The sequence below is a fragment of the Salvelinus alpinus genome, chromosome 6, assembly GCF_045679555.1.
Source record: "Salvelinus alpinus chromosome 6, SLU_Salpinus.1, whole genome shotgun sequence".
Taxonomy (NCBI): domain Eukaryota; kingdom Metazoa; phylum Chordata; class Actinopteri; order Salmoniformes; family Salmonidae; genus Salvelinus; species Salvelinus alpinus.
The window spans coordinates 93,420,678-93,435,226 of NC_092091.1; the positions used below are offsets into that span (position 1 = coordinate 93,420,678).

Below are 14,549 nucleotides of genomic sequence, written 5' to 3' on the forward strand. Positions count from 1 at the left end.
CTACCCCCTAGTCCCTACCCCCTAGTCCCTACCCTCTACCCCCTAGTCCCTACCCTCTACCCCCTACCCTCTACCCCCTAGTCCCTACCCTCTACCCCCTAGTCCCTGCCCCCTACCCCCTAGTCCCTACCCTCTACCCCCTAGTACCTACCCTCTACCCCCTAGTCCCTACCCTCTACCCCCTAGTCCCTACCCTCTACCCCCTAGTACCTACCCTCTACCCCCTAGTCCCTACCCTCTACCCCCTAGTACCTACCCTCTACCCCCTAGTCCCTACCCTCTACCCCCTAGTACCTACCCTCTACCCCCTAGTCCCTACCCTCTACCCCCTAGTCCCTACCCTCTACCCCCTAGTCCCTACCCTCTACCCCCTAGTACCTACCCTCTACCCCCTAGTCCCTGCCCTCTACCCCCTAGTCTCTACCCCCTAGTCCCTACCCCCTACCCTCTACCCCCTTGGTCCCTAGCCCCTACTTCCTGTATAGCTGGTTGGTCCCTAGCCCCTACTTCCTGTATAGCTGGTTGGTCCCTAGCCCCTACTTCCTGTATAGCTGGTTGGTCCCTAGCCCCTACTTCCTGTATAGCTGGTTGGTCCCTAGCCCCTACTTCCTGTATAGCTGGTTGGTCCCTAGCCCCTACTTCCTGTATAGCTGGTTTGTCCCTAGCCTCTACTTCCTCTATAGCTGGTTGGTCCCTAGCCCCTACTTCCTGTATAGCTGGTTGGTCCCTAGCCCCTACTTCCTCTATAGCTGGTTGGTCCCTAGCCCCTACTTCCTGTATAGCTGGTTGGTCCCTAGCCTCTACTTCCTCTATAGCTGGTTGGTCCCTAGCCCCTACTTCCTGTATAGCTGGTTGGTCCCTAGCCTCTACTTCCTCTATAGCTGGTTGGTCCCTAGCCCCTACTTCCTGTATAGCTGGTTGGTCCCTAGCCTCTACTTCCTGTATAGCTGGTTGGTCCCTAGCCTCTACTTCCTCTATAGCTGGTTGGTCCCTAGCCCCTACTTCCTGTATAGCTGGTTGGTCCCTAGCCTCTACTTCCTGTATAGCTGGTTGGTCCCTAGCCCCTACTTCCTGTATAGCTGGTTGGTCCCTAGCCTCTACTTCCTCTATAGCTGGTTGGTCCCTAGCCCCTACTTCCTGTATAGCTGGTTGGTCCCTAGCCTCTACTTCCTGTATAGCTGGTTGGTCCCTAGCCCCTACTTCCTGTATAGCTGGTTGGTCCCTAGCCCCTACTTCCTGTATAGCTGGTTGGTCCCTAGCCCCTACTTCCTGTATAGCTGGTTGGTCTCTAGCCCCTACTTCCTCTATAGCTGGTTGGTCCCTAGCCTCTACTTCCTCTATAGCTGGTTGGTTCCTTGCCCCTACTTCCTCTATAGCTGGTTGGTCCCTAGCCTCTACTTCCTGTATAGCTGGTTGGTCCCTAGCCTCTACTTCCTCTATAGCTGGTTGGTCCCTAGCCTCTACTTCCTGTATAGCTGGTTGGTCCCTAGTCTCTACTTCCTGTATAGCTGGTTGGTCCCTAGCCTCTACTTCCTGTATAGCTGGTTGGTCCCTAGCCTCTACTTCCTCTATAGCTGGTTGGTCCCTAGCCCCTACTTCCTGTATAGCTGGTTGGTCCCTAGCCTCTACTTCCTGTATAGCTGGTTGGTCCCTAGCCCCTACTTCCTGTATAGCTGGTTGGTCCCTAGCCCCTACTTCCTGTATAGCTGGTTGGTCCCTAGCCCCTACTTCCTGTATAGCTGGTTGGTCTCTAGCCCCTACTTCCTCTATAGCTGGTTGGTCCCTAGCCTCTACTTCCTCTATAGCTGGTTGGTTCCTTGCCCCTACTTCCTCTATAGCTGGTTGGTCCCTAGCCTCTACTTCCTGTATAGCTGGTTGGTCCCTAGCCTCTACTTCCTCTATAGCTGGTTGGTCCCTAGCCTCTACTTCCTGTATAGCTGGTTGGTCCCTAGTCTCTACTTCCTGTATAGCTGGTTGGTCCCTAGCCTCTACTTCCTGTATAGCTGGTTGGTCCCTAGCCTCTACTTCCTCTATAGCTGGTTGGTCCCTAGCCTCTACTTCCTGTATAGCTGGTTGGTCCCTAGCCTCTACTTCCTGTATAGTCCCTACCCTCTACCCCCTAGTCCCTACCCTCTACCCCCTAGTACCTACCCTCTACCCCCTAATCCCTGCCCTCTACCCCCTAGTCTCTACCCCCTAGTCCCTACCCCCTACCCTCTACCCCCTTGGTCCCTAGCCCCTACTTCCTGTATAGCTGGTTGGTCCCTAGCCCCTACTTCCTGTATAGCTGGTTGGTCCCTAGCCCCTACTTCCTGTATAGCTGGTTGGTCCCTAGCCCCTACTTCCTGTATAGCTGGTTGGTCCCTAGCCCCTACTTCCTGTATAGCTGGTTGGTCCCTAGCCCCTACTTCCTGTATAGCTGGTTGGTCCCTAGCCCCTACTTCCTGTATAGCTGGTTGGTCCCTAGCCTCTACTTCCTCTATAGCTGGTTGGTCCCTAGCCCCTACTTCCTGTATAGCTGGTTGGTCCCTAGCCCCTACTTCCTCTATGGTTGGTCCCTAGCCTCTACTTCCTGTATAGCTGGTTGGTCCCTAGCCTCTACTTCCTCTATAGCTGGTTGGTCCCTAGCCCCTACTTCCTCTATAGCTGGTTGTTCCCTAGCCCCTACTTCCTGTATAGCTGGTGGGTCCCTAGCCCCTACTTCCTCTATAGCTGGTTGGTCCCTAGCCTCTACTTCCTGTATAGCTGGTTGGTCCCTAGCCCCTACTTCCTGTATAGCTGGTTAGTCCCTAGCCCCTACTTCCTGTAAAGCTGGTTGGTCCCTAGTCTCTACTTCCTGTATAGCTGCTTGTGATTTGTTGTTTTTCCAGGTGCTGTCAGGATGCGGAGGTTCTGGTCAAACTAACAGAGGAAGTCAACCACACCTTGACAACCAGAGTGAGTGTTTCATCTACACACACTGTTGTACGAATGTGCGCACACATACACTCACACTTGTGACACTCCCGTCCTCCCCTCTCTCCTCTCTCCTCTCCACTCTCCCTCCTTTTCTCCTCTCCTCTCTCCCTCCCTCCCTCTCCCATCCTCTCCTCTCCCCTCTCTCCCTACCTTTCTCCTCTCCCCGCTCCCCTCTCCCCTATCCCCTCTCCCATTCTCTCCTCTCTCCCTCCCCTCTCTCCTCTCCACTCTCTCCCTCCCCTCTCTCCTCTCCACTCTCTCCCTCCCCTCTCTCCTCTCCACTCTCTCTCTCCCTCCCTTTCTCCTCTCCACTCTCTCCCTACCTTTCTCCTCTCCCCTCTCTCCTCTCTCCCTCTCCTCTCTCCTCTCCCATTTTCTCCTCTCTCCCTTTCCTCTCTCCTCTCCCCTCTCTCCCTCCCTTCCTCTCTTTCTCCTCTCCCCTCCCCTCTCTCCTCTCCCGTCCTCCACTCTCCCGTCCTCCTCCCCTCTCCCGTCCTCCCCTCTCTCCCTCCCCTCCCCCCCTCCCCCACTCCCCTCCTCTCCCCTCTCCCCTCCCTCTCTCCCTCCCTCCCGTCCTCTCCTCTCCTCTCTCCTCCCCCCTCCCCTCCTCTCCCCTCTCCCCTCTCTCTCTCTCTCCCTCCCTCCCGTCCTCTCCTCTCCCCTCTCCTCCTCTCCTCTCCCCTCCTCTCCTCCCCTCCCCCCCTCTCCCCTCTCCTCTCCAGGCTCCAGTGAATAGTGAGTTGGTGCGTTGTCTGTCCAGAACGGCTCAGGGTTCTCTCCCTCCGTTGTCCGCGGCGGTGGGGGGCATTGCCAGTCAGGAGGTCCTCAAGGCCCTCACGGGGAAGTTTGCCCCGCTTCAGCAATGGGTAGGTCAACCTACTGCTATCCACCTCACACTGATCAATACATCTGATTGGTTGGTTGGGTAGGTCAACCTACTGTTATCCACCTCACAGACTGATCAATACATCTGATTGGTTGGCTGGGTAGGTCAACCTACTGCTATCCACCTCACAGACTGATCAATACATCTGATTGGTTGGTTGGGTAGGTCAACCTACTGCTATCCACCTCACAGAATGATCAATACATCTGATTGGTTGGTTGGGTAGGTCAACCTACTGCTATCCACCTCACAGACTGATCAATACATCTGATTGGTTGGTTGGGTAGGTCAACCTACTGCTATCCACCTCACAGAATGATCAATACATCTGATTGGTTGGTTGGGTAGGTCAACCTACTGCTATCCACCTCACAGACTGATCAATACATCTGATTGGTTGGTTGGGTAGGTCAACCTACTGCTATCCACCTCACAGACTGATCAATACATCTGATTGGTTGGTTGGGTAGATAATACATTTTTCTGGTGTTAGAATTGTAATACTGTACTCTCTCTTCTCTCTCTCTCTCCCCTCTCTCGCCTCTCTCCCCCTCTTTCTCCTCTCTCCCCCCTCTTTCTCCTCTCTCCCCCCTCTCTGCTCTCTTCTCTCTCCCTTCTCTGCTCTCGCTCTCTCTCCTCTCGTCCTCTCCTCTCTCTCTCTCTCTCTCTCTCCTCTCTCTCTCTCCTCTCCCTCTCTCTACTCTTTCCAGTTCTATCTCGATGCCATAGAGGTAGTGAAACCACTACAGTCTCTATCTGCAGAGGAGTTTAGCCCCAGGTAAAACACACACACACACACACACACACACACACACACACACACACACACACACACACACACACACACAAAAAACAACTACAAAGAATGTGAAACACATTCTCACGTGTGTGTGTGTGTGTGTGTGTGTGTGTGTGTGTGTGTGTGTGTGTGTGTGTGTGTGTGTGTGTGTGTAGGGGTGATCGGTACGACGGGCTGAGGGTCTGCATCGGGGAGACCATGTGTCTGGAACTCCACAAGCTGAGAGTCTTTATGGTGACAACCCTGCTACGCTGTTACAACCCACGCTGTTACCACCCACGGTGTTACCACCTACGGTGTTATGACCCACGCTGCTACGACCCACGCTGTTACAACCCACACTGTTACGACCCACATCTTGACAACCCACACTGTTACAACCCACGCTGTTACAACCCACATTGTGACAACCCACGCTGTTACGACCCACACTGTTACGACCCACGCTGTTACAACCCACGCTGTTACAACCCACGCTGTTACAACCCACGCTGTTACAACCCACGCTGTTACAACCCACGCTGTTACAGCCCACGCTGTTACAACCCACGCTGTTACAACCCACGCTGTTACCACCCACACTGTTACAACCTACACTGTTATGACCCACACTGTTGAAACCCACACTGTTGAAACCCACACTGTTACAACCCACACTGTGACAACCCACACTGTGACAACCCACACTGTTACGACCCACACTGTGACAACCCACACTGTGACAACCCACACTGTGACAACCCACACTGTGACAACCCACACTGTGACAACCCACACTGTGACAACCCACGCTGTTACAACCCACGCTGTTACAACCCACGCTGTTACAACCCACGCTGTTACAACCCACGCTGTTACCACCCATGCTGTTACCACCCATGCTGTTACAGCCCACGCTGTTACGACCCACGCTGTGACAACCCACGCTGTTACAACCCACACTGTTACAACCCACGCTGTTACAACCCACACTGTTACAACCCACGCTGTTAAAGTCCACACTGTTACGACCCATGCTGTTACCACCCACGCTGTTACGACCCACACTGTTACAACCCACGCTGGTACAACCCACGCTGTTACAACCCACGCTACACAACCCACGTTGTTAAAGTCCACACTGTTACAACCCACGCTGTGACAACCCACACTGTGACAACCCACACTGTGACAACCCACACTGTGACGACCCACACTGCTACGACCCACACTGTGACAACCCACACTGTGACAACCCACACTGTGACAACCCACACTGTGACGACCCACACTGTGACAACCCACGCTGTGACAACCCACACTGTGACAACCCACACTGCTACGACCCACACTGCTACGACCCACACTGTGACAACCCACACTGTGACAACCCACGCTGTGACAACCCACGCTGTGACAACCCACGCTGTGACAACCCACACTGTTACAACCCACGCTGTTAAAGTCCACACTGTTACAACCCACACTGCTACGACCCACACTGCTACGACCCACACTGCTACGACCCACACTGTGACAACCCACACTGTGACAACCCACACTGTGACAATCCACGCTGTGACAACCCACGCTGTTATGACCCACACTGTCTCAACCCACACTGTGACAACCCACTGCTGTCTCAACCCACTGCTGTCTCAACCCACTGCTGTCTCAACCCACACATATCAGTACACACACTAATACAGGGGTCCCCAAACCTTTTTGGCCTTTGACCCCATTTTAGGGGTAGTTGATGACAGTTTGTCTTCTCCAGGTGGGCTGTGGAGCCATTGGCTGTGAGATGCTCAAGAACTTTGCCCTGCTGGGAGTGGGATTGGCCAAGAGCTCAGGAGAGGTAGGGATTGGTTGGTTGATTTTGTGTATTACCTGTTGTCTTCTGTGGTCGCCACCTGTACCTTGACAGACTGATCAGTTCATTGATTGGTTAATTCATTAGTAAATTCATTAGTTAACGTGTGTGTTTGATTAGCGGTATTGATTGATGACCTTGTCCCCAGGTGTGTGTGTGATTAGTGGTATTGATTGATTGATTAGTGGTATTGATTGATGACCTTGTCCCCAGGTGTGTGTGTGTGATTAGTGGTATTGATTGGTGACCTTGTCCCCAGGTGTGTGTGTGTGATTAGTGGTATTGATTGATGACCTTGTCCCCAGGTGTGTGATTGATTAGCGGTATTGATCGATGACCTTGTCCCCAGGTGTGTGATTGATTAGCGGTATTGATTGATGACCTTGTCCCCAGGTGTGTGTGTGTGATTAGCGGTATTGATTGATGACCTTGTCCCCAGGTGTGTGTGTGTGATTAGCGGTATTGATTGATGACCTTGTCCCCAGGTGTGTGTGTGTGATTAGCGGTATTGATTGATGACCTTGTCCCCAGGTGTGTGATTGATTAGCGGTATTGATTGATGACCTTGTCCCCAGGTGTGTGTGTGTGATTAGTGGTATTGATTGATGACCTTGTCCCCAGGTGTGTGTGTGTGATTAGTGGTATTGATTGATGACCTTGTCCCCAGGTGTGTGATTGATTAGCGGTATTGATTGATGACCTTGTCCCCAGGTGTGTGTGTGTGATTAGTGGTATTGATTGATGACCTTGTCCCCAGGTGTGTGATTGATTAGCGGTATTGATTGATGACCTTGTCCCCAGGTGTGTGTGTGTGATTAGCGGTATTGATTGATGACCTTGTCCCCAGGTGTGTGTGTGTGATTAGTGGTATTGATTGATGACCTTGTCCCCAGGTGTGTGATTGATTAGCGGTATTGATCGATGACCTTGTCCCCAGGTGTGTGTGACGGACCCCGACCTGATAGAGAAGTCCAACCTCAACAGACAGTTCCTCTTCAGATCTCAGCACATACAGGTCAGACACACACACACACACACACACACACACACACACACACACACACACACACACACACACACACACACACACACACACCTCACTACAAACAGGACACACACACACACACACACAGACACACACACAGAGACTTCACTACAAACAGGTCAGACACACAAACATACCATCATTATTGATACATTTATTAATCATCATCATCCCTTATAAGTTTTGTCCACATCATAATAACTTGTCTGACTTCTCCCTCTCTCCCTCCCTCTCTCTCTCCATGCCTCTCTCCCTCCCTCTCTCCCTCCCTCTGCCTCCCTCCCTCTGCCCCTCCCTCCCTCTCTCCCTCCCTCCCCCCCTCTGCCTCTCCCTCCCTCTCTCCCTCCCTCTGCATCCCTCCCTGCCTCTCTCCCTCTCTCCCTCTGCCCCTCCCTCCCTCCCTCCCCCCTCTCTCCCTCCCTCCCTCTCTCCCTCCCTCTGCCTCCCTCCCTCTGCCTCTCCCTCCCTCCCTCCCTCCCTCCCTCCCTCCCTCCCTCCCTCCCTCCCTCTCCCCCTTTGCCCCTCCCTCCCTCCCTCCCTCTCTCTCTCCCTCCCTCTGCCTCTCCTTCCCTCCCTCTCTCCCTCTGCCTCTCCCTCCCTCCCTCTCCCTCCCTCTCCCTCCCTCCCTCCCTCCCTCTGCCTCTCCTTCCCTCCCTCTGCCTCTCCCTCCCTCCCTCTGCCTCTCCTTCCCTCCCTCTCTCCCTCTGCCTCTCCCTCCCTCCCTCTCCCGCCCTCTCCCTCCCTCCCGTCCCGTCCCTCTGCCATCAGTCCGTCCGCTGCCCATCTAGCCTCAATCCCTCCCTCCCTCTGCCGCTCCGTCCCTCCCCTCTGCCTCGCCCTCCCGCTCCCTCCCTCTCGCCCTCGGCCTCTCCCTCCCCTCCCTCAGCCTCTCCGTCCCTCCCTCTGCCTCTCCTTACCCTCCCTCTCTCCCTCGGCCTCTCCCGCCCTCCCGCTCCCTCCCTCTCCCTCCCTCCCTCCCTCCCTCTGCCGCTCCTTCCCTCCCTCTGCCTATAGATCAGATAGGTATCAGGTGTAGCATAGATCCATCCATCCATACACATCAGTAGGTTAGGTAGGTAGATTAGGTCCATACAGTAGGTAGCATGCATGTCAGTCAGGTCAGGATCAGAGTCAGTAGCAGTGGGTTAGGTAACTCCCAGTATAGTAGGTCCAGTAGATCTATTCAGGTCTGTAGGTCCATTCAGTTTCTTAGTGATCCAGCTATCAGATCAGTAGGTCTAGGTCAAAAATCCCTCCTAGTAGGTATCCACATGCATCTCCAAGTCCCTCTGCTGGTTTCCAGGTAGGTCCTCCGTAGTCTGGTTTCAGTACGTTATGTAGTTACTGCATAGATACGTTATCCATATGGATCGATGGGTCTCTTCAGGTATACCCAGTAGTAGGTAGGTGAGTCAGAATGACATACAGCATCCAGTACTGGTTAGAATAGGATTCTACCATGTCATGCATTCAGTACATACGTAGGTAGGTCTGGTATTCGTCAGAATTCCCTGTAGGTATTCAAATCATCCATCTGCATATACATTCAGTCGGCTCTCCATCTGCCTATTCCATCCTCTGCCTCCCATCAGTCAGTTAGGATTACAGGTATGCCTCGGTAGGATTCTAGGTCCTCCATTATGTAGCGTCCATCCATCTGCCGCTCCTTCCTCCCTATAGCATAGATTCGTAGGTACCCATCCATCTATCCATGCATGCATTCTCCATCTGTCCATCCATCCGTCTATCCAGCCATCCATCTCTCCCTCCCTCCCTCTCCCGCCGTCCATCCATCTCCGTCCATCCTCTCTTCAGGTCTGTTCGTCCGTCCCTCTCTCCATCCATCCATCGATCCATGCATAGGTCTGGGTGGGTCTAGATCCATCAGTAGAATTTCCCTAGCCGTCTGCATCCATAGATCCCTCTCTCCCTCAGTCCAGTTATACTCCTATTAGTAGTCTGTCAGTCGTATGACAGGTGGGTACATGCATATATCCATCCATCCAGGTATAGGCATATGCCCATACAGTTAGGTAGGTGAATAAGTATAGATACATACATAGATAGGTATCCATCCAGGTATGGTATCCATATACAGTAGGTCTAGCTAGGATACCAGTATCCAGTAGGTCAGGTATCACATATACATAGATAGTGTATAGGTGTGCAGATAAGTATAGATCCATCTATAGATGACAGATAGTATAGGTAGGATTCAGTTATGCATCCAGTACAGATAGGTATCCAGATACATAGATACAGTACCTAGGATTCAGTAGGATCCAGTCAGTAGTCAGATCATACAGATCAGTAGGTATACATACCCATCCAGGAGTAGGTTAGGTACAGGTCCTGGTTCAGGTGCGTAGGTATCCAGATCAGGTAGGTACTTCAGATATGACCAATCTGGTCTCCATTCAGTCTATCCAGGTATCCCATCTAGGTAGGTTCTCTGGTTTCAGGATTAGGATCGTGGCCTAGGATTCAGGTAGGTTGTAGGTGCTGCGTTTCCATTCAGGGTCCTCCCGGTCTACGTTAGATTCAGGTCCTCCAGTATTCGGTTATCCATGGTCTGGATAGGATCCATAGCATCTAGTGTATGGATCAATGGGGTCTGCAGGATTAGCCTATTCGGTCCAGCCATCCAGGTCGGTAGGATTATCCACCTATGGTTTCAGGTCAGGTGTGACCTGGGTCCAGAATTCGGTTCCATCCGGTATGCATCTGGTTTCCAGTCCGTCCTATTCAGTATGCCGTATCAGATCTGGTGCAGATCCATGCATCCATCCAGGTCCATCTCAGTTGCGTCCGGTTCGAGGTATACCGTATCCGTATCGGTTCCATTGGTCTATACCCATATTGGGTTCCGGATTCAGTTATCCATATTCAGTTCCATCAGGTCCCATCCGGTTATTCTCCATCCAGTCATCCATCCAGGTCCTCTGGCTATTCCGTCCTAGGTACCCAGATCAGCTGTGCCTATTGGGTAGCCATGGGTCTGCCGTTATCCGTTTCGGTCCAGGTAGCCTAGATATCCGATGTAGGTATCCCGTGTTGGTCAGAATCGCCCTACTGCGTCTGGGTCGCGTGGCCTCCATACTGGTCGGATTCCAGTCATCCAGTCCTAGCGTCTGGTAGCAGGTACCAGTTATCCCGTGCCTGGGTCAGGATCGTTGTCGTATTCGTCAGCGAGCTGTCCTCATGGTTCATCAAGTAGGTTATTGGGTGCCCTCTGCGGTTCGGGATGGTGTACAGTTAGTGGTCAGGTATTCGATTCCGTATGCATATGCATAGATAGGTCCTCCAGCTCACGGGTCAGTGTACCATATGGTTCAGGATTGGGTCCTCCATCTCATGGATTCAGTCTCCGTGCTATTTGGGTTCCAAGTAGGTCAGTCCCATATGGTCTGGGTCACCTGCATATTGGTCTGTCAGGATTTTGGGTCTCTGCCCTCTGGTATCAGATAGATCAGATTATAGACCCAGTAGTTCGGTTCCAGAATTTCATAGGGTAGTATCCCATATTGGTTCAGAATTCTAGGTATCCATATTCATCCAGAAAATCCGGTTATCCGTAGACATAGATCCCCGGTAGGTCAGGTGTATAGATCAGTCAGGTAGGATATCCATATGCATAGAATCAGTTATCCCAGTATGCCATATAGAATTCCAGTAGGAATTCAGTATGCAGTATTGGTTTGGTAGGTACAGATAGTGCATATCAGTAGGTTCAGTTATCCCATATTCGGTGTCAGACAGTATCCAGTACTGCATATAGGTCAGGCATTTATCCAGTATTACATTCAGTCAGTATGCCTATAGTAGGTAGGTATGCATGCAGGTCAGGTAGGTAGGTCATGTAGGTAGTTGTACATGTAGTAGGTAGGTATGCATATAGTAGGTAGGTATGCATGTAGGTAGGTAGGTAGGCAGGTAGGTCTAGGTAGGTAGGCATGTAGGTAGGTAGGTAGGTAGGCATGTAGGTAGGTAGGTATGCATATAGTAGGTAGGTAGCCATACTGGTTTAGGTAGGTATGCATGTAGGTTTCAGTTAGGATCCATGATTTTCAGTTATCAGTCAGGTGGGTCTTCCCCTCAGAGATTTTCCATCAGTAGTTATTTCCAAGTCCAGGTACAGGTATCCGTATTGGTTTCCAGTTCCCTATGTCCTATTGGTTCAGATTCAGGTCCTCCAGGTCTGGTTTCAGAGATTTTAGTTATCCATATTCTCCTTTTTTCCATTAGGTTATTTCCGTGCCTGGTTTCCGTAGGTATAGGTCTAGGTAGGATCGTTTCCATCCGTCAGTCTATTCAGTAGAATTCCCCTATTCAGTACCATCCATCCATCCGTCTATTCCATCAAGTAGGTTATTTCCGTATCCATTCAGTCAGTCTATTGCCTATTCCGTTTCCATTGGGTTCTGCGTCTCGTCAGTTCAGGTACAGATCCATCCCCTATTCTAGGTCAGGTCCTCTCATTAGGTAGGATTCAGTTGGGTCTCTTCCCTACAGTAGTTATCCGTGCCTGGTTTCCATTCAGGTACCTGCGTCTCCGTTTAGGATTCAGGTATCCGTATCCATCCATCGGCTCTGCCTATTGGTTCAGAATTTCAGTTGATCCCATATTGGTTCGGTTCAGGTCCAGTTAGGTATCCAGTATTGGTTGAGTTGGTTCCATTCGGTTATTACCGTATCCTCCAGTAGGTATAGTATAGGTAGGATTCAGAATTCCCTCTATTTCCATACGTATGCAGTTCTGGTTTGGTTGGGTTATTTTCCTCTGCATTCCCAAGTTAGGTTGTCCAGTATAGATCAGGTAGGATTCCTAGGTTGAGGTCTGTTGGGTTTCCATAGTTTGTAGGTCCATTCCAGTTAGGATTTTCCTGTAGGGTCAGGAATTCAGGCTATTTTCCGTATGAGTTCAGATCCATCTGCATATACATTCATGCATATGCATATAGGTCCAAGTCCATTATGGTATCCATAGATCAGGGTCCTCCCATATCATTCAGTAGGTAGGTAGGATTATGCATATACCATTCATAGTTAGGTAGGTTATTCATATACGTAGGTAGGTTGTCCATTATCAGTAGGTAGGTTCAGGTTTGTAGGTAGGTTGTAGGTATCGTTAGGTAGGTATGCATGTAGGTAGGTAGGTACGTAGGTAGGTAGGTATGCATATAGTTAGGTAGGTTGTAGGTATTCATAGGTAGGTAGGTAGGTAGGTAGGTATTGGTTGGGTACGTTTCAGTAGGTATGCATATAGTTAGGTAGGTTGTAGTACTGGTTCAGGTAGGTATGCATATAGGTTCAGGTAGGTATCCCAGTATTGGTTCAGTTGGTCTGTAGGTTGTGCCATTGGTTCGGTCGTTATGCCATTTATCGTTTGGGTACGGTACTGTAGTTGTTCCGTTTAGGTTCGTCTGCCTCTGGTTTGATCAGGTCTAGGGTGCAGAATCGGTCTAGGTCGCCTACGTATGCAGTTATTGGTTCGGTTATCTGGTATTGGTTCGGTTAGGAGTATCCGCTATTCGGTCCGGTAGAATCTGGTCTATATCCGTATTGGTCTCATCAGCGTTCTGTAGGTATCCCCATATAGTTAGGATTCAGGTATGCCGTTATTGGTTTGGGTGCAGTTATCCCATATTGGTTCGCGATGGTCCTCCGTGTCCGTTTCGATGGGTCTCCGTGCTGGTTTGGGTGCAGTTATTTCATCTCAATTAATCATCCTCTAGGTACCGATTAGATTCAGTTATCCATATTGGTTACGTGGTTATTTGGTATTGGTTCAGATTCGGTTATTTCCGGTTATTGGTTCGGTACCGGTCCTATTCGGTGTAGGCGTTCTGGTTCAGATTTGGTTTCCAATTAGGTCCTCCGTTATTCGTCAGAATTCAGTTGTAGGTTGTAGGATTGGTGTATCCGCGATTTGGTTCGGTTGGGTTATTCCGTTATTGGTTCGGTTAGGGTATTTTCCATCTCGTTCCATTGGGTATCCTAGAGTATGCCATTATGGGTTCCGATCGCATCGATTTAGGTTGTTCCATCTGGTTTAGGAATTTCGGTTATTTCCGTGCTGGTTCGTAGGTCCATCATTTCTCAGTTCAGTAGGTAGCATCCCGTGCCTGGTTTCAGTAGGTATGCCATTATACATTTAGTAGGTATATACATATAGTTCAGTCATCCATCAGGTTGTTCAGTTCAGTAGTAGTTCTGGGTCAGATTCCATTATGCATATAGTAAGTCCATTATGCATCTAGTTAGTAGGTCAGGTAGGAGTATCCCATTATAGTAGGTAGGTATACCATATCATTCATCATAGATAGGTCCTATCCATATAGTTTCAGTGACTTTCAAAAATACATATGCATATACATAGTTAGGTAGGTAGGTATGCATATACATCCATCCATCTATACATATGCATGTATCCATCAATCATGCATGTGTAGGTAGGTAGGTATGCATATAGTAGGTAGGTATGTAGGTATTCATCCATCCATCATTTAGGTATCCATCTAGTAGGTAGTTATGCATATAGTTAGTAGGTATGTAGGTATCCATATAGTAGGTAGGTATGCATGTAGGTAGGTAGGTAGGTCTGTAGGTAGGTTTGTAGGTATGCATACAAGTAGGTCCTGCAGGTATCCATAGATTGGTCTGTAGTTATCAGTCATTTAGGGTACCAGTCCATCCAGTGTATCAGTAAGTAGGTCTAGATTGCTTCCATAGATCAATTATACATCCATCAGTATACCATATTGGTTAGGATTGCATATGCATATTCATAGGATTCATTATACATATACGAGTACATTCAGTATCCCCATATTCATTCAGTAGGTATCCAGTTATTCATTCGTCAGAATTCCCTCAGTATAGTTATGCATTCCATCAGTTATCCCATATCATTCAGTAGATGAGTTGGTCGGTGGGTTCAGTAAGTTCAGTCTCAGCCTCCCAAGTATCCGTCTGACTAAGTACAGTATACATATAGTAGGTAGGTAGT

General features: G+C 50.2%; 1 protein-coding gene across 1 annotated transcript in view; it reads left to right on the plus strand.

The window, feature by feature from the left end:
* uba6 (ubiquitin like modifier activating enzyme 6) overlaps positions 1-14,549 on the plus strand; it is a gene marked incomplete in the record, with an annotated part of 75,556 nt that overhangs the window by 26,928 nt on the left and 34,079 nt on the right. The window contains 6 exon segments of the mRNA XM_071408365.1: positions 2,871-2,937; positions 3,681-3,824; positions 4,555-4,622; positions 4,799-4,877; positions 6,400-6,480; positions 7,433-7,510. Of these exon segments, the coding sequence (XP_071264466.1) occupies positions 2,871-2,937; positions 3,681-3,824; positions 4,555-4,622; positions 4,799-4,877; positions 6,400-6,480; positions 7,433-7,510 (517 nt within the window).